This window comes from Rhinolophus sinicus, linkage group LG14 (assembly GCF_036562045.2).
Source record: "Rhinolophus sinicus isolate RSC01 linkage group LG14, ASM3656204v1, whole genome shotgun sequence".
In the NCBI taxonomy this organism is placed as follows: Eukaryota; Metazoa; Chordata; class Mammalia; order Chiroptera; family Rhinolophidae; genus Rhinolophus; species Rhinolophus sinicus.
Genome location: NC_133763.1, coordinates 34175756 through 34195050, shown reverse-complemented (window position 1 = coordinate 34195050; position 19295 = coordinate 34175756). Strand labels below are relative to the sequence as shown.

Below are 19295 nucleotides of genomic sequence, written 5' to 3'. Positions count from 1 at the left end.
TAACTTACCTTTGTTAAAAAAAAAAGACTAATTCATGGTAGGGTATAGTCAGATGCCTTGTGAAAGAAAACTATAGAACATTTGTATTTTAAATTTCAATTTTCCAAAACTGATTAATTGTTCATTTAATATACCATATATTGAATATTCCTATCTGATAGATACTCTGCTAGTGATTACTGATGGTTCTGATGGTAAACAGTATTGTAAAGTCTGCATCTTAATATATGTCTTGATCTTCAACCCAATTTTCTAATAGAAAAATTAGGTCGTAATTTGAATGTTTAAGGTACATTGTTACATAATAAAATTTATTTTATTTTTGCAGAATTATTATGGAGCTGCTAAGATGATTTTTTCAGACAACCCACTTGGTCTGACCTGTGGAATGGTATGTCCAACCTCTGATCTTTGTGTAGGTGGATGCAATTTATATGCCACTGAAGAGGGACCAATTAATATTGGTGGATTACAACAGTTTGCTACTGAGGTATGTAAGATGTATGTGTACATATTTCTTTTTCCCTCCTTAAAGTACAAAAATGTTAAAGTAACTTTAATCCTTGGTGCTTTGTTGATATCCAACAATTTTAGTGTGATACGCAGCTAAAGGGTAAGTGTTTTGTGCCATAAACAGTATTTTTATTCAACAACTTAGCTACAAAAATGAAATTTTATAAAACCATGTCAGACTAATTGCAATCCCAGAAGGTTATTAAAATATGTTGACTAAAAGTTAACATAAATTAGAAGATCTAATAATAGAATTTATTTATTAACATTACAGTGGAGTGTGGTAAGGGGATCCCATTATGAAAAGGCTGATTCTTTTCCCTGCAACTCTCTTTAATCTTTATGGCTTGGAATAATATATCAGTATTATTTTGTAATATTTTTTGAGTAATAGAAGTTAGAGAATTTTCAAAAACCCTGAAACTGAATATTATTATTTAACACTAGATTTTGTAGACTTATAGATTAGAAGTATATTACTTGGATACAAGTACATAATGAAATAAAATGAAAACATTTTTTCACTGTTTATGCCATTAGTTTAGGTCATGGTTTTCTCTTTTATGAATCCTTTGTAAATGACTTTGATTCTCTGGCACATCTTATTCTCTCTGGGGTCTCCTGTTCAGAGTCAACTACCAGGTCAAGTCCCATGTATCATTTAAATGATCAGCTTATATGGAGGTTACAGTAAGATTTTGTAACCCTTGGAGTCCAGTTGGCTAGAAGGCCAAATTAAATGCCTGTCAACCCTAGATTTTTAGTTAATGACTTCCCTATCTAGTTTTGTCAACTTAAATGCAACATATTCTTTCCTTTTAGGGCCCTTCCCATAATATCCTTTAAGCTTAAGTCTCACTTTGCTTTTAGTAATAAATCAGAGTTATTCCCTTCCTGCTTTCTGACAGGTTAATTCTAAAGAAGGGCTCCTGGGAATGAGAAAATAGAAACAATTTGAGGTTTTGAGTTGTTGCAATAAATTCTTGTATTTAATTTCTTTTCTTACGAAATTCAGAATTGCATTAGGCTTACCTGACCAGGGCAAAGTATGACCTTTACAACCTGAGAAAATCCTTAGTTGATGGAGAAGATTTACTTGAATTCTTCCACATCTTTCTTTGGGGACCCCGCGTCTTTTCATTGAACCAGGGCAAGCTTGCAAGGATGTAGTAAGTGAAAGGTCACACAACATGCATATGGACTAACACTGCATTTCAAAACAAAATGAGTTAATATGATATTGTTAGTGTGTCAGTGACCTGGATGATAAAGAAAGAGAGAAACACCATTTCTCTGAGAACTCTCACTTGGTTTTAATAAATTCCTACCACCCCTTCCCAAAGCAAGGTCTATTTATTTAAGTTATAGCATAGAATAGGACGGCATTAAATGCATTTTAAGTGAATCATGGAATTTAGAATAGGAATATATTTTTTTTATTTCATTCCAATTATACTTTGTATAACTGTGACTTCCAATATATCTATCAAATCATAAATAAAAATTTCCCAGTGAGACTATGTAAAAAAGCTTTCCATTCATTTTTCTTTAAGTTGGCCTCTTAGGGCAAGTTAATTTAGAAAGTTCGGTAATCCCTAAGTCAGAGGGTGTTTCTCTTAAATTTACCCAGCTGTCAAAATTGTTGTGAAGATAAGCAAAACACAAACAGCGTGTTAATTTAATGCCAGTGAAAAAGAAAGATATAATATGAAAATACCTTCATCAAACTATTAAACTATTGATGTCAGTACTTAAGTCAGAGCTGAACATGATGAAAATAATTTTCTGTTTTGGTTGTTTGATAAAACAATACCTGGTTTTTGACCTTTAAAGAAATACTGACTCTGGGTGGTAAACACACAATGCAATATATAATTTTACTAACCAATGTCACCCCAATAAATTTAATAAAAAAATTTAAAAATACAAATTTATTTTTCAACCAAATTAAGTAAAGTTTAGGAAAGCAGACTTAAAATAGTATGATCGTTTTCAAAATTGTTTTCCTATAACTCATAAGTGATTTTAAAAATATCAACTCTGTAATCTGCCATTATTGGTTAAATCCATGCCTTATACTTTTCTATTTGAACATGGGTATATGATTTGGAAGGACTGTAGTAGAAAAGAAATAAATCACACAAAGGATAGCCTGCAGCCTGCAGTAGAATCAAGAGACCAGCTGCTCTTTTTATTTATTTATTTTTTGTCCTGTGTTGTCATTATTATTCAATCCTTTGCAATCCCCACATCTGCGGTGACCTTGCTTCAGACACTTTTGTGTGCCTTTGGGACAAATAGGCTATAGGGTGATTCCAACTCTCTCTAGGAGGCAGTTTTTCTTAGTTCAATTAGGTCTAGCAATATTGCTTCAAGATATTTGGCAATAATAATATTAATTTGGTTGGAATTTCTTATTAATCTCATGAGAGGTTTAACATTTTTTTACACAAATGTAACCCTTGAAATTTTAATTTTAAAATGTGTTTGCGAATTTAATTGAATTTTTTAAGAAATATATTTATCGCATAGAACAACTAGACTCTCATTGCCTATAAAATTTAACTAACGAATTGTTGCAAAAAGAGAATGAAATGAGAACAGATCTTTCTACTCATTTCCTCAAGAGTGAATAGTAACTATAAGTAGATAATTAACTGCATTTCAAATCAGTTCCCTTCTACTGATATTAAAGAGTTATGAAGGCCATATAGAAACATTAAAATCAAAATTCCAGGGCTCTAAAGTTCTAGTTTAATTGTCAGTGAGGGCCATAGGTCTGGTATTTAAACAATGCTGCCTCAATTATGAATTTTTAGGAATACAGTAGATTATGAAATTGGTATCTGAAAACAGTATTTGTTTTTTGCAATAAACACTCTGAGATAATTTATTTTAATACCTACTAAATATACTATTTGTGTGGTATATGCTTCTTGATACTGTACTTTTAGTTTAGTTTTTATATTTTTAGTTGAGAATGGCACTGACATGAAATTCCAGACTAAATCAGGTGACTCACTGAGAAGAGACTTACTCTTTAGATTTTTCTTTGATTGTGTCTTTCAGTAGGTTTTTTTTATATCACCTCTCATTTGACGTTACCCAGTTCTTGTCCCACCATCATACGCTATTTATACACCATCGTATACTATTTGCATTTATTTCTATATTTTATTGAATAAACAGGTTAAGTCAATTTGATCAGTACTTATAATACAGTAAAAATACAGTATTAAAATTTAAATAGCTAGTTGTTAATGAGACTACATTAATGAACATTTTTCAATTACTTAAATTACATCACCATTTATATTTTCCTTAAATGCTACAATAATTAGTTTGAAGAATTGTGAATGAATAAGGAACATGCTTACTTGCATTACTTTGTGATTGTTTTAATAGGACAAATATTCCTAACGTATCTTTTTTAAACATGGAGGTCTCTAAAAGCCTTCAACTTTTGCCTTGTATAAGCATATTCGAGGAGAATATAGAAATATATATGCTGATAAATAATAGAGTATTTCATGTCTTCTCTCAAAAAATGTATTGTTGTGATACATGACATCTACCAAATAGGAAAGTGGAGGCAAAGAAAAAGGATAAGCACAGTCCTCAAATTAAAACCAATTATTAAAAAATGTACATAAACTGAAATCTGAGACTGGATTCTAACTGCATGTTTTACTGAATGCTCTGTAAGTAAAATAATCCAATTACTGAGATAGTTTGGGGAGTGAACGAGGACATTACTAATAATTAATCCAGTGCAGCAGGCACAAACCAGACTATCCCAGGCAAATTGGCTCGTATGAACATGCACTGTAATAAGCTCCTACTAGGTAAGGATTCAATTAATCAAGCAAACATTGATTGAGCATCGATCAGAACTAAGTGTTGTTGTAGGCTGCTTCTAAACTACAGGTCCTGAGAAAATACAATGTTTCTCAGGAAATAATAAAAGCCAACAACTGCAATTCCGTGGCCAACTTAATAAGACATGTGCATTTGCATCAGCATCCTTGGACTGATAATCCAATCTTCATTAATTTTTGTCATTGGGTTTTAGAGGTGATTAGACCTTACTACAAAGGAAAGGATCACACAGGGCGGAAATGGAGTTAGGATACACCACACTTGCATAACACTTCCATGCACTTTTGTGATATCTCACTTTAAAATGGGGATAAATCACCCTAGGGACGTGTAAACTAGGTAATGTTTTACCCATTTTGGACATGAGGAAACAAAGGATCAAAGTGACTGAAAAATCATAGTTAACATTAAACGAACTTCTGTTGCTCTAGAGAATGTTAGGTACTTTACTTAGAACTTGACTAATCCTCAAAATAACCCTCTAGGTAAATGCTATCATTTCATTTTATGTATGAGTAACAAGAGGTTCCATGAAATTCTTTAACTTCCACAAGCTCACATCTGATAAAGGCAGATATAGAATACAACGCTAGTGCTTTAATTTGTATTATTTCACAAACTCTTTCTTGCCCCAGATAATGTTATAAGTCATCAATACAAACTCAGTGTAAACCCAGGTTTTCTGGCTGCAAGTTCACAGTATTGCACCTTGTTGGCTCAGCCACATATAACTCAGTCACTGTATCTCACCACTCACGAAATGAGGTCACTGTGCCTCATTTTCTGTGAGATGTGAAGCAACTATATTGAAATAGGGTGTGTAAGATGAACACATATGGTTTAATCATTTTCTTTGTTTATGCATGTTACCAAGTAAAAGCTTTTATTTCTTCTTTTTTTCTCCCGGCCATTGAAGGGTTATTGGATAGCCAGGATCCGGGTTTGTGGGGTTCGAGATGATAAATTGGGTTTCTTCTATGGAAAATTACACAAAAGCACCTCTGCAATATTTAAATACATGGCCTTGGAAGGGGCCCATGCAATGAGGGACCCTGAAGCTTATGCTTATATCTAAAGTTTTAATTTGGAAAGCCTAAAGCTGATTTTATGATAACTGATCTATAAGCAAACTTAAGAATGAGTCTAGCCAATTTACAATATAGTGGCAAACTGATCAGTAAGATTTGTTGGTTTAAGTAGCTAATCTAAAATTAAAATATTACCATAAAATGAATAATAACCAATATTTATCACTAATACCTTTTCCAGGGTATTTATAAATAGAATGTGGATTAGAGAATATTTGTTAGAATAGTGATATCTCACACTTGCCTCATGGTCCCAAACTTGTATCACCTTTGACTAAAGTTTCTCTATACTACTCCTATTTAAAACAGTACTATAAATTTTCCTCCAAAATCTTTCGAAATACTCATATATTAAAAATACTTAGTACTGACACAATAATTGATAATAAAACTTCAGGACTGAATGAATTGCTAGATGATTATCATCACAATGTTTTAAAAATATATTATTTGTATCTGGTGCTTTAAAATGTAAAACTAAGCTTCAGAGATTTGAGGCAATAACTTTGAAATTTGACAAAATTGCATGCTGGTTATGATTATTTGCTTTACTTTTTTTTCTGAGTTTGTTTTTATAAGATCAAACATATATACTTTTGTGGGTACCTCACAGTTTAGAATGATGGAATTTCATTGATTTGAGTCTTAACAACTTAAAAATATGTACATTTTAATAAATATATTTTATGAATAGTATATAAAGTATATTAAAGTAATATAAAGCAATGATATCATATCAGTATGAGTCACTTTAAGAATTATGATGCTGTAAATTATGATCTAAACCACCCATTTTTTCCCAAAGTATAATGATAAAAGGAATATAATAAGCACTCAATAAAAATTAATAGCTGAGATAAAGAGGAAAATAGATACCTTTAGGGGCCAGAAATGGTATAGAAATACTCAACAGTAAATAGAGGACTTGGGCCTCTCTTTGCCAGGCTCTGCATAAACAATCTGGGGCTAATGGGGGTCTGACTGGTGTGAGGTAAGAAGTACCAAAAACGTTATGCATGGTAGACAGCTGGACTCTCCAATTCCAGTAGAAAGTTAGAAAAAGTAAATACAACTACTGTGCAGTTCTGGAGCCTCTGTGAAGCTGCAGCGAGAAGCAGAGCGGGCTGTGCCTCAGTGCTTTGGCTGTGTGCCTGGTAGCACAGTAACTTGCTTCTGTGATACCTCTAAATGTTGCCTGGGGACTAGAACCAGTATGAAACCTGGTTCTGCAGTTGGGTAGAAGTAGAGGAATGATGCTGGGTGGTGGGCACTACATATTTGATATAGAAAGCAAGATGGTAAGAAATAACTTTACTCAGAAAACGTCTGAAACAAAAAGTTCAAAAGGGGTGGTTACCAGAAGGGAAGGAGTGGGGGGATGGGTGAAAAAAGGGAAGGGGAGTATAGTCCATAATATTGTGATGAGTTTGCATGGTCACAGATCACTACTAGAATTAGTAGTGTGATCACATTGTAAGGTATAAAAATGTCAAATCACTATATTCTATACCTGAAACTAATATAACCAATATAAGATTATTTACCAACTATACTTATATATACTTAAATTAAAAAAAAAAAAACCAAACAAAAAAAAACTATACTAGAAAAGCTAATGCTGCCTATAATGATCAAAAGACTCAATCCAGGGCGGCCGGATGGCTCAGTTGGCTAGAGTGCAAGCTCTGAACAACAAACAGGGTTGCCAGTTTGATTCCCACATGGGCCAGTGAGCTGCACCCTCCACAATTAGATTGAAGTCAACAAGCTGCCGCTGAGCTGCCAGAGGGGTGGCTGGATGGTTCAGTTGGTTAGAGTGCGAGCTCTCAACAACAAGGTTGCCAGTTCAATTCCCACATGGGATGGTGGGCTGCGCCCCCGGTAATTAAGATTGAAAAACAGCGACTGGACTTGGAGCTGAGCTGCACCCTCCACAACTAGATTGAAGGACAACAACATGGAGCTGATGGGCCCTGGAAAAACACATTGTTCTCCAATATTCCCCAATAAAATTTGTTTAAAAAAAAAAACTCAACCCATAGATAACTTTATCCTAATGAATCACAAATAATACCATAATTAGTCCTTTAAAATAAATCGGCATAAATTAAGAGCCCTAAAATAAGATTAAATCATGAAATAAATAATGAGTTTGGTATGAAAAATAGTTGATGGAAAATAGTCACTGAAATGAGAATACCAATACGACTTAAGTTTTGAACTGGTTACAGACACAGATATAATTGAACTAAAAAAAAAAAAAAAGATCTGAGAAATTCAACAAGAGTACAGTAAAGAGATATAAATTTAAGAAGCTTAGAAGACTCCAGTATACATATAAAAGGAGTTCCTGAGGTCAAAAGCGATTGACAAAAGCAGCCTCAAAGCAGGTATGATGGAGAATTTTCCCCAGCAAAGGAGAGATGTAAATCCCTCATATGGACTCACGATTGTAATATTGTGAAATACTGAGGATCAGGAAAGAATCAGAGCTTCCAGAAAAGACTAAAAGAGATTACTTTAAAACCAAGCGACAATTAGACTGACCCCAGACTTCTCATCAGCATCAATAGACATAGAAGCCAAGAGCACATATTTTTAAAGGACTAAGATAAAGAACTTCATTTCTCCTTTAACAATAAGGACATTAATCAAGATATTTTTCAGGCTTTTTAAATCTAAATTGACATGTTAGGTGTTTGAGGTGGGGATGGGGGAGTATGATGGGTAGTTGAGTTGCTAAAGGACTTTCATGTTGGCAGGAGGAGAGCCTCCATACCACGAGAATATGTGCTTTTAAAACATTGAAATATCTATGTTAAAAATTAAAAAGGAATCACAAAAAATATGGAAATACAATCTGTAACTTCCAAGCAATAATAGAAACAAAATGGGGTGGGTGGGGAGAAAACTTAATCCAGTGAGAGACAGAAAATGAAAACTAAAACACTAAAGAGAAAGAAGCAAAGAAAAAGCATGGTAAACAGGAAAGAACAACAACAACAAAACGGGTAGTAATACATCCAAATATATAATTAGTCACAGTGATTCATATTTATTAAATTTGTCTACTAAAACATAAGTGACTCTAGTATGGATTAAAATAAGTACTACAAACAGCTATAGCAAAACACTTGAAAATAAGGTGACTGAAGAAATATATACTCTGCAAACACTAACCATAAGAAACTTAGTGTACTGACATTAATATGTAACAAAAGAAGAAGTTTAAGGAAAATTGTTAATAAAAATAGAGAACTAAGTAATAAAAAGAATAAATGTCTTAAAAATTAACACTTATAAACTTCTATTTACATTACAACATAGGCTTACTCAAAATTAGTGAGGTATTACGTAAAGTTTATGAGATTGATTTAAGAAATCTATAAAGATTCTTGTGCCCAACTACTATAGAGTGAGTGCAACCTTCTCATGCACTTATGTAACAGTTATCAAAATTTACCATGTACTACATGAGAAACAGTTAAATATATACTTTTCTAAATAAGTATATACAAACTATTATTTTTCTATAACATAACTAAATTGGAAATAAAAAATAAAAATATAAAATGGAAACAATACCAAAAACAAATTTATGTTTGGAAATTTAAAAAACACATTTGTAAATAATTCATGGGTTAAAAAGGTCATCATAATAGAAATTACAAAATATTTAGACTTGATTGATAGCTTCCATTAACAACTTGTGAAATGCAGCCAGTCGTTTTTACATGAAAATTTATTGTGTTAAATGTGCATAAGATAAAGATAAAGATTATGTATAAATAGTGTTCATCTCAAGGAGCTAGAAAGAGAGCAAAAGAAAGGGTGTGATGGTGGTGGTGGTGATGGTAAATGCTGAAAAAATAGAAAAATGGAAATGAATATAATAGATAATGAAATGCAGCATAGAAGCAAAGACAATGTTGATCTACAAAGCAAAAAGCTGACACTTTGGAAATATTTTAGTAAATGATTGTCTGGCATATCACATAAAACCAGTGCATTTCTATTATGACTGTCTTCTAATTACTGTTCTTTTATTTTTTATTAATCTGCTTATAAGTAGCATTGGCTCCATAGTTAATCACTGCTGCTATTTCTAAAAAAAAATCGTATAAATACAGAACAGCCAGCTGAAGCTGATTGGATGGAGGAGGATCTCTCCAGTCCACCATGTCTCCATCATTCTCTGTTGTCTCTCTGCTATCCTTTTGTCCCCAGCAAGCGGTAACGGATTGACTGGCCCTTGGCAGCTCTAGTTTCCAACTCCAGCACTGAACACATATCTGAGTGACTAGGTGCGAGGCAGTGTCTGTGTGAGAAGGATACAGAGGTGAACAAGGTAGAAATGATAGTAGCCCCAGGGAGCTCATTGCCTAGTGAGAAAGAAAATTAAGTAGGCAAATTACAATGATGTGCTAAGAAGGGTCAGTGAGACAATAGCTACCCTATTTCCCCGAAAATAAGATGCAGCTGGACAATCAGCTCTAATGCGTATTTTGGAGCAAAAATTAATATAAGACCCAGTATTTATATTATATTATATTATATTATATTTATTATAGACCCAGTCTTATATTATCATAAAATAAGACCAGGTCTTATTTTCAACTATTTCAACTATTTTCAACTTCAACTATTTCATTCCGTTGCAATCTCAAATATATATATATATATAAATTCATGGTAAAGATATGAACTATAACATAAGAATAATAACCTAAGAATCGATTACGTTGCCTGTAAAATGAGCCATCATACCTAACTTTGAAGATTTTTATGATCGGAGATAGGAATTTAAGCACCTAGAACAGTGCCTTATAAAGAAAAGGTGTTAATCCTAGGAAGTTATCATTGATTCATTCAGTCTTCACAATAAATTGCTTAAGTAATTCTTACTCTCTTAATTCAGAGGTGATATTTAGAGCGGTGTAGGCTTCTCCGAGGTAACACTTGCCATTTTATAAAAGATTTGGCTCAGGTGTTATCTTTCCTCCCTTCTGGGTAAGATTTTCTTTTTCCTCATGGGCTCCAAGAGAACCATATGTAAAAATGAACCCTACACATGACAGTTTGATTGTAATAATTTTTCTATATTTAAGACATATAAGCGCTCTTTTACCCAGGGAGCTACTTACTGAAGGGTCTATGTTTGTCATATACTGGTGTCTAGTGCACAGAGGGCACATAAAGGTATTTGCAAAACTAAAGTAAAATTGAATGGAACAGAGTATTCTGATCTTAAAATTACACACTATGTTTACCATGCCAGCGATGTCTCACAATACAGGCTATATTAGTAATAAGAAAATAATGAAACAACGTCTAAGAATTACTAATACATGAGTAATTTTGATAACTGAAAATTTGCCATAGCATGAAATGTTTCTTATTTCTGAGACATTTGAAACAAAGTTCCTACTTTTTGTGTCCCTTATGTAATTGTGAGCAAAACTCTCAGGGAGCCCAAGAGTATTTCTTCTCAAAGGATGAGTGAAATGAATAGTATGTATTCATTATTTCCTTTCACTTATTTTACAAAAGGAAGCAAGTTTCAAAGAAAATTACATAGCAGTGTCTCCTAGAAGGCACGTAATTTGAGGTAACTGAAGTTTGGATGCACAAATAGCAATCTTTCTCCATTCATGAATTCAAAAGATAACCAGACTGTCATACTGCTAATTAAATAACAAAAAAAACTGAAACCAGCAAAATAAAAATCAATGTATTATTTTTATTAATATTTCTTTTAGACCTATACTGATGAAATAATGTCTGTAGAGAAATTATCAGAAATTATGTTTTATTTTATAATGAAATCAATTTAAATACTTGCAAAAATATAAACCTCTTAAGAGGTATGCAGAATATAACCATCCTTTTATAATTTATCTTTCAACTAGTGGAGACAATCCGAAATTTCCAAGAATATTTTATTTGTCATGATTTCCCAAAGTTTATTTTTGCTATTGCTTGGTTAATAAGAATGAACAGAGTAATTGAGGAAGAATTAGAGCTACCAAACATTTGTTTTTATTTTCATTATGTACCATTTCAGAAAGAGAGATTAAAATGAAAAAGAGTTACACTCAAATTAGAATTGGTAAATATCCTTACATTTGGCATGTTACATCCCTTTTCATTTAGAGAGCGCTATATAATGATTAGAAAACTATAGTGTTTCTGTCTCCAGAATGTGAGGAGGCGTGGGGTAAAATCCCATGGACCCTCTCTGTGTCTCAATCTTTCCATTTTTTAAATCAAGATAATCTCTCCCTTGCCTCAAAATAATGTGAAAAATTATGGAGAAAATGCTAGTAAAGTCAATTTAGAGTGATGAAAGAAATGCACTTTCTAGATGAGTGAAAGGTCAGAAATCACAGGGTAATTATGCAAGGAAATGTGTTTTTAAATGCTCCTCATGAAGAATATTCACTTATAAATAACCTCCTTCTGTATCACTGATGAAGAACTGTCTTTCCTTGGTGACTGTTACTCATTTGTGGAGCCTATCACTGGTAGTGCAAGAATTTTGAAATTCACGAAAATCTCGGATGCCTACGATGTGGTAAAATTCTACTGTGCCCTAGGGTTACAGATCCGAGAAAAAACCCTTTGATTACTTCATAACCTATAGGGAAAGTCAGATTGCAGCTCTGCTGTTAAGTGGGGGAAAAAATACACACACACACACACACACACACACACAGCCCCAGCAGAGTGCCTAACAGACAGTCAGTGTTCAGTTATTGGTAGCTAAACATAATTTCAACAGCAGTAAACCTAGTAATAAGCCCCCAACTAGCTCTTTCAGGGCAAATTCAAGGCCCTTTTCATTGTTTTCTATAATGCAGTGCTTTTATATTGTAGGGCTCTATAAATGTTGGTTATATACTACTGATGAAAAGTAAAATAATCTTAATATAGTCTAAGTGCTACAGCATTGGTAGGGAAGGGAACGCCTTTAAAATATAAACATAAAACATTTCAGTAGTTCACAGGATCATACTCCCTTTAATGCAGAGGAGTTTCTCAGGTCACAGAATAGCATGGTAAAAAAACAAGGTGGTGTAGTGCAGTGTTTTCAGATATTTTATGAACAAGTGGTGGTTTGTAAATTTAATTTATGAAGTATAACAACCAACTTTTGTTGTTAATAGATGAACTATTATAAATGTATTAGACTTAGGAAAGATAAATTCATGTAATACTTTTTTTGGTTATACATTCCCTATTGAAATATTTTATGTATATAGTGATTTCCTATTGAAAATCACTCTAAAAAATTAACAGCAACAGTGTTTAAAAGTTCAGGATTTGAAGTCAGATCCTGAAGTCAGATTTGGAGTCAGATTTGAAGTCAGACTTGGAATAAAATCCTTAGTATGTGAACTGGGCAACAGTTTCCTCATCTGGGAAGTGGAATTTATATTTGTAACCTCAAAACAGGACTACTGACGACTAAGTAAGATCATCTAAGAGACTTAGCATAAAGCCCAGCACTTAGTATGTGCTCATACTTTGTACTCATAGTATTGGCTTTCTTACTATTGTGGGGGAATACATATTGGGAATACTTTTCAATATTTATTTTACTGTTGCCAACAAATATTTTTTGCAAATGTGTTTATTTCACCTTTACATTTGAAGAATGTTTTCCTTCTGAGAAAAATTCTAGATAGAAGTTACTTTCTTTCATTGCTCAAAAATACCATCTGTATGACTGCCATCATAAATGCCCTTGAAATCTTCAGAACAGGTCTGCCTTTGCTTCAAAACTCTTTGCTCCAGGCCTGTAGCCAACACAACTCTTCACACCTTTACATAAAAGTTTTCCAAAATCTGCACCCCGAGCATGCTGTGCACGGATACAATGTGTCCAGTAGCATATGATGGCAATCATACAGCTGACCTGTTGAAAGACAGCTGGATGGATGGATGCTCATGGGATAGAAGATCAAACAACTATCAATTTAAATAAATTTCTATAAACCATAAAAAAATACCATTTTATAGTCAGTAGAGTTACCTAGGTTTCAGGTATACAATTCTGTAATACATCATCTATACATCACGTTGTGTGTTCACCACCCAGAGTTAGTTGTCTTTCCATTACCATATATTTGATCCCCTTTACTCTTAGCTACCAACCCTTTCCCCCCTTACCTTCTGGTAACCACTAAACTATTGCCTGTGTTTATGAGTTTTTGTTTCTTCATTTGTTGGTCTTGTTCCTTTGTTGTTTCGAGTTTATAGCCCACATATCAGTGAAGTCATATGGTTCTCAACTTTTTCTGTCACCCCAATAAACTGGAATTTAAAAAAATATCTTTTTATTGCCTTCTAACTTCCATCGGTCCTTTTGAGAGGAAGGATCTCAGATTTTATGCTGCTTACTGACAGGACTGTGTCTTTATTCTGTGGTTGTTTTCAGTGCTTTATTTTTCTTACTTTGGTTACAGCACTTTTACTCTGATGTGTATAAGTTTCTTTAAATTGGTTTTAAAACTTCTTTAATTTGTGCTTTGATGTCTTTCATTAGTTTGGAGAAATTCTTGGTGTATCTCTTTTCAAATATTTCATATGCTTCATTCTGTCTTCTCCTTTTACAATTTCAGTTATGCATACATTAGATCTCTTATTTTGTTCTTTTTGTCTCATGTTCCATTTTGTGCTTTCCACACTTTGGCCTAGATAAATTTTACTGACCCATCTTCAGTTCATTAGTCTCTTTGTACTCACCTGTCCAATCTGCTTTTAAATACTTTAATTTAGTTTTTAATTTTAAGTTTACACTGTTTTCTTTTGTTAAATTTCTTTTTTAACAAGTTACAGTTTCCTAGGGAAGTTCACAGTCTTTTTCTAAAAAGACTTTTATTAAAATATAGCTAACATACAATATCATATTAGTTTCAGGTGTACATCATAGTTATTCAACAGTACCCACATGGCATTATACAGAATTATTACCACATTATTGATGATATTCCCTATGCTAAAGAAGTGATCACCATGATAAGTCCACCAACCATCTAACACTGCACCACACTATCACAGTATTATTGACTGTATTTCCTATGCTGTATGTTACATCCCCAAGACTTTTTGTTTTATATCTGGAACTTTGAACCTCTTATTCTTCTTTATCTTTTCCCCGTTTTTTAATTTTTCAAATTAGAGTTTACATTTACTATTAATTTACATTTGTTTAAGGTATTCAGCATAGTGGTTAGACATTTATATAATATAGGAAGTGATTCCCCTAACTAGTACCACTTGGCACTATACATAGTTATTACCATATTATTGATTATATTCCCTACAATTTACATCCTCATGACTATTTTGTAACTACCAATTTGTATTTCTTAATCCCTTCACCTTTTTTACCCTGCCCATAACCCCCCTCCCATCTATCACCCCATCGATCTAGTACCCATCTGACACCATACAGTTATTACAATATTATTGACTATATTCCTTATGCTATATCCTACATCCCCATGACTACTGTGTAACAACCAATTTGTACTTCTTAATCCCTTTCCTTCTCACTCACCCCAAATCTCACTACCATGTGGTAACCATCAAAATGTTCTCTGTATTTATGAGTTTATTTCTGTTTCATTTGTTTGTTTATTTTATTCTTTAGATCCCACATATAAGTCTTTTAAGACATATGACATTTGTCTTTCACTATCGGACTAATTACATTCAGCACAATACCTCTAGGTCCATCTATGTTGTCACAGATAACAAGATTTCGTTCTTTTTTGTGGCTGAGTAAAATTCCATTGTATATATGTAGCATTTCTTTATGCATTCATCCAGTCAGGGACACCCAGGTTGCCTTCATATCTTGGCTTATGTATATAATGCTGCAATGAACATATGGAAGAGCACGTCCCCTTGAAGTAGCATTTTGAGTTTGTTTGGATAAATATAGAAAAGTGGGATTACTAGGTCCTTCTTTGTCTCTTGATATAGTCTTTGTTTAAAGTCTATTTTGTGTTGTATAAGTATTGCTACCCCACATTTTTTATGTTTGTTTCCATTTTCATGAATTATCTTTCCCATACCTTTACTTTCTATATGTGTCTTTTGATCTGAAGTGAGTCTCCTATAGGCAGCATATGTAAGGGTCTTGCTTTTTTTTTAATCAATTCAGTTCCCCTATCTTTTGATTGGAACATTTAATCCATTTACATTAAAAGTAATTGTTGATTGGTAGGTGGTTATTGCCATTTTATTACTCATATTTTTTATTTTTTTTCCATCTTAAATAAGTCCCTCTAAGATTCCTTGTAATACTGGTTTGGTGGTGAGGAACTCATTTAGCTTTTTCTTCTCTGGGAAGCTCTTTATCTGTCCTTTGATTCTAAATGATAGCTTTACTGGGTAGAGCAATCTTGGTTGTAGGTCCTTGCTTTTCATTACTTTGAATCTTTCCTGCCAATCTGTTCTGGCCTGCAAAGTTTCTGTTGAGAAATCATCTGACAGTGTTCTGAGAGCTCCCTTATAGATAACTAAATTGCTTTTTCTCTTGCTGCTTTTAAGAGTCTCTCTATTTTTAACCTTTTAATTTTGATGTTTCTTGATCTTGGCCTTTTTGGATTCATCTCGTTTGGGACTCTCTGTGCTTCCTGAGCTTATGTATCTAGTTCCTTCACCAGGTTAGGAAAATTTTCTGTCATTATTTCTTCAAATAGGTTTTAATGCCTTGCTCCTTATTCTCCTTCTGGTACCCCTGTGATCCCAGTGTTGGTACGCTTGATGTTGTCCAAGAGGCCCTTTAAACTCTCCTCAATGTTTTGGATTCTTTTGTTTCTGGTGTTCTGATTGGATGTTTTCTGCTACCTTATCCTCTATATCACTGGTTGGATCCTCTGCTTCACCTAATCTACTGTTGATTTCCTTTAATGTATTCTTCATTTCCATTAATGTATTCTTTATTTCTGACTGTTCATATTTTCTATCTCCACTTTTATGTTTTCTATCTCTTTGTTGAAGTTCTCCCTGAGATCACTGAGCATCCTTATAACCAGTGTTTGGAACTGCATCTGGTAGATCACTTGTCTCCACTTTGTTTAGTTCTTTTTCCAGAGTTTTATTCTGTTCTTTTATTTGGGACATGTTTCTTTGTCCCCCCATTTTGGCTGCCTCCTGGTGTATGTTTCTATGTATTAGGTAGGGCTACTATGTCTCCCAGTCTTAGTAGAGTGGCCTTATGTAGTATGTGTGCTGTGGGGCTCAGTGGCACAGTCTTCCTAGTTATTTGAGCCATGCATTTCAGGTGTGTCCCTTGTGTGGGTTGTGTATGCCCTTCTCTTGTAGTTGAGCCTTGGTTGCAATTTGCACATCAATCGAAGGGATTGACCCTTGGGCTCATTGGTTGTGAGGACTGGCCGTGGCTACAGTGGAAGAGTTGTTGTGCAGGGGCTGATCCTACAGGGCAGGATCTGCATCAGCAGGGCTCACGTGCCTGCCCAATATCCCCCTTGGTTGTGTGTCGTGCGGGAGACCCTGCTTGCTGCACCATTTATCATGCGAGGCGGCCTGCGGGGTCTCTGCTCCCGCTCCCCACATAAGAACGCAGGATATGCCTAAGCCAAAAAGGAACACCCACGGAGCCATAGGTAGGGGAGTCATACTACTATAGTCTCATTGGAGGCTGGATCCATACAACCTGTAACCTGCTGTCCACTTCTCTGCCTGCAAACCAACCAACTGACCAACTAGCGCAGCCACAGCAGTTATATCAGTGGCTAATTGGCTAACTGGTTACAGCTGACGGCCATCTACTACCCGAACCAGCACCTTTGCATGTGAGGCCGAGAGCCTGGAAACTGCTCTCTGGGGCTCTGTCCCCACAATGTGTCATTCTTTGAGGCAGCTGGGTGATGCTCCAGCTTGTTTCCAAGCTGGCCACTAGGGTTGCCAGCCCCAGGGCCACCTGTGAGGGGATGTACTACAGGTCAAGTTCAGCCACAGCCAGTACTCTACCCAGGGCCACTGGGCAAAAGCCACAAAGTAATCCACAGATGTCCACCACTCATGCTGTGCTTGGAAGAACCTTGAGAGGCCAAGCTGTGAACCAAGGCTGGCTGCTGCCAATGCTGGGCTTTGGGCTGCTCAGCCAGAGGTACAGGACACACTCAAGCCAGATGCTGCTTCTCTGGATTCCGTGAACCTCTAAGAGACCCTAAGAAAGTCTACGGCATGAGCTAGGACAGGCGTTTTGTAGGAAAAAGCCACCAGAAGCGGCTTGGGTTTGCCTGAAATTTGGGTGGGGTGGGGTCTTGAATCACCAGGGCATGGTGAACAAATGTGGACACTGAGATATAGTGGCTGCCCGTGTCTATACACCGGAAAGGCGGAGGACTCAAGAAAGAAACAGTGGCTTCTGCCAGTTCCTCCATCCAGAAGAAAGCTCCTCCTATAGCCCCCATTATGAAACTAGACAACTACTTCCCCACCATATGTCCCTGCTGCCTCTTCAACTGCTGTCCCAGTGCTGGAACTCAGAGCCAGTGATTCTGTCAGTGAGTCTTTGCATGGTCGCTTTAACAGGAGCACCTGGGAGTGCAGCTGCCCTCCGCCATCTCACTCACAATCTCTGCTGGTTTTCACAGCCAGAAACTATGGGACTTCTCTCCCCAGCACTGGAACCCTGGTCGCGGGAGGAGCTGGGACCCCTGCCATGGAGGGTCTCAGCTCCTGCTCCCTGCACAAGAACACAGGATATGGTGAGGCCAAAAAAGAACAACAATGGAGCCACCGATAGGAGAGTCATACCACTATATTCTCCATGGCGGCTGGTCGAGACAGAAAAGCAAACATCCATCAGTACCCCAACAGGGGTTCTTCCTGCACTCCAGTCTCGCTGGCTGTCGGCTGAGACACAGGAAGTAAGGTCCACACGATCCGCAATCCGCCGATCGCATTTGCTAACCCCACTTGCTAACTGCAATCCCCCATCCACTTCTCTGCCAACCAACCAACCAACCCCGTAGCGTAGCCATGGCAGTTATATTAGTGGCTAATGGCTAACCGGTAACAGCTGATGGCCACCCAGCCAAAGTGGATGGCCATCTGATTACAGCTGATGGTCATGTAATAACTGAGCCAGCACCTTTCCATGTGAGGCTGAGAGCCTGGAAACTGCTCTTTGGAAGTCTGTCCCCACAATCCCTCCCTCCTCTGGGGGGACCTGTGCAGCCAAAATATCCCTCCTGACTTTTAACGGTCACATGCGGGTGTGGGACCAGCCCGTTCTGCGTCTCTGGCCCTCCTACCAGCCTTGAGGCAGCTTCTTCTGCAAATACTTACCGGTAGTTGTAGGGCTTCAGTTCAGCAAGATTTTAGGTGATTCTCAACGATCGTTGTTTTGTAGTTTAGTTCTCATTTTGATGTGGTTGTGAGAGAAGGTAAGCACAGCATTTACCTACTGCACCATCTTGACTAGAAATGCACATTCTTATTATATATTATTTAACATGTCCACTATAGTTATTCTGCAGTCTATGTTTGATAACTATACTTGTTAGATTATATATACATCTCTTTCTGTTTTCTTAATTCTTGGGAGTTTTTAGTTTTTAGTTGTTGGCAGGCCTGGGCTTTTTGATCAAAACACAGGTGTTGTGTGTGAAAATTGTAGATGCTGTGGTTGATTTACCTTCCACAGAAGGTTTACTCTATCACTTAGTAGATAGATACAGTGAGGACTAATCACCTTCTTTGAAAACGGGTTGAGCTGATTCTGGCTGGGCTGCTTCTCTGTCTCTGGTTTTCCCCACTTGGAGAGTG

At 35.7% G+C, this 19295-nt stretch overlaps 1 protein-coding gene across 2 annotated transcripts in view; it reads left to right on the top strand.

Annotated features, from left to right (window-relative positions):
* Nucleotides 1-19295, top strand: part of DPYD (dihydropyrimidine dehydrogenase) — a 795862-nt gene that overhangs the window by 176479 nt on the left and 600088 nt on the right. For both annotated transcript variants that reach the window (XM_019747023.2, XM_074319316.1), the window contains exon 5: nt 329-490. In XM_019747023.2, coding sequence (XP_019602582.2) covers nt 329-490 — 162 coding nt within the window. The remainder of the gene's footprint in view (nt 1-328; nt 491-19295) is intronic.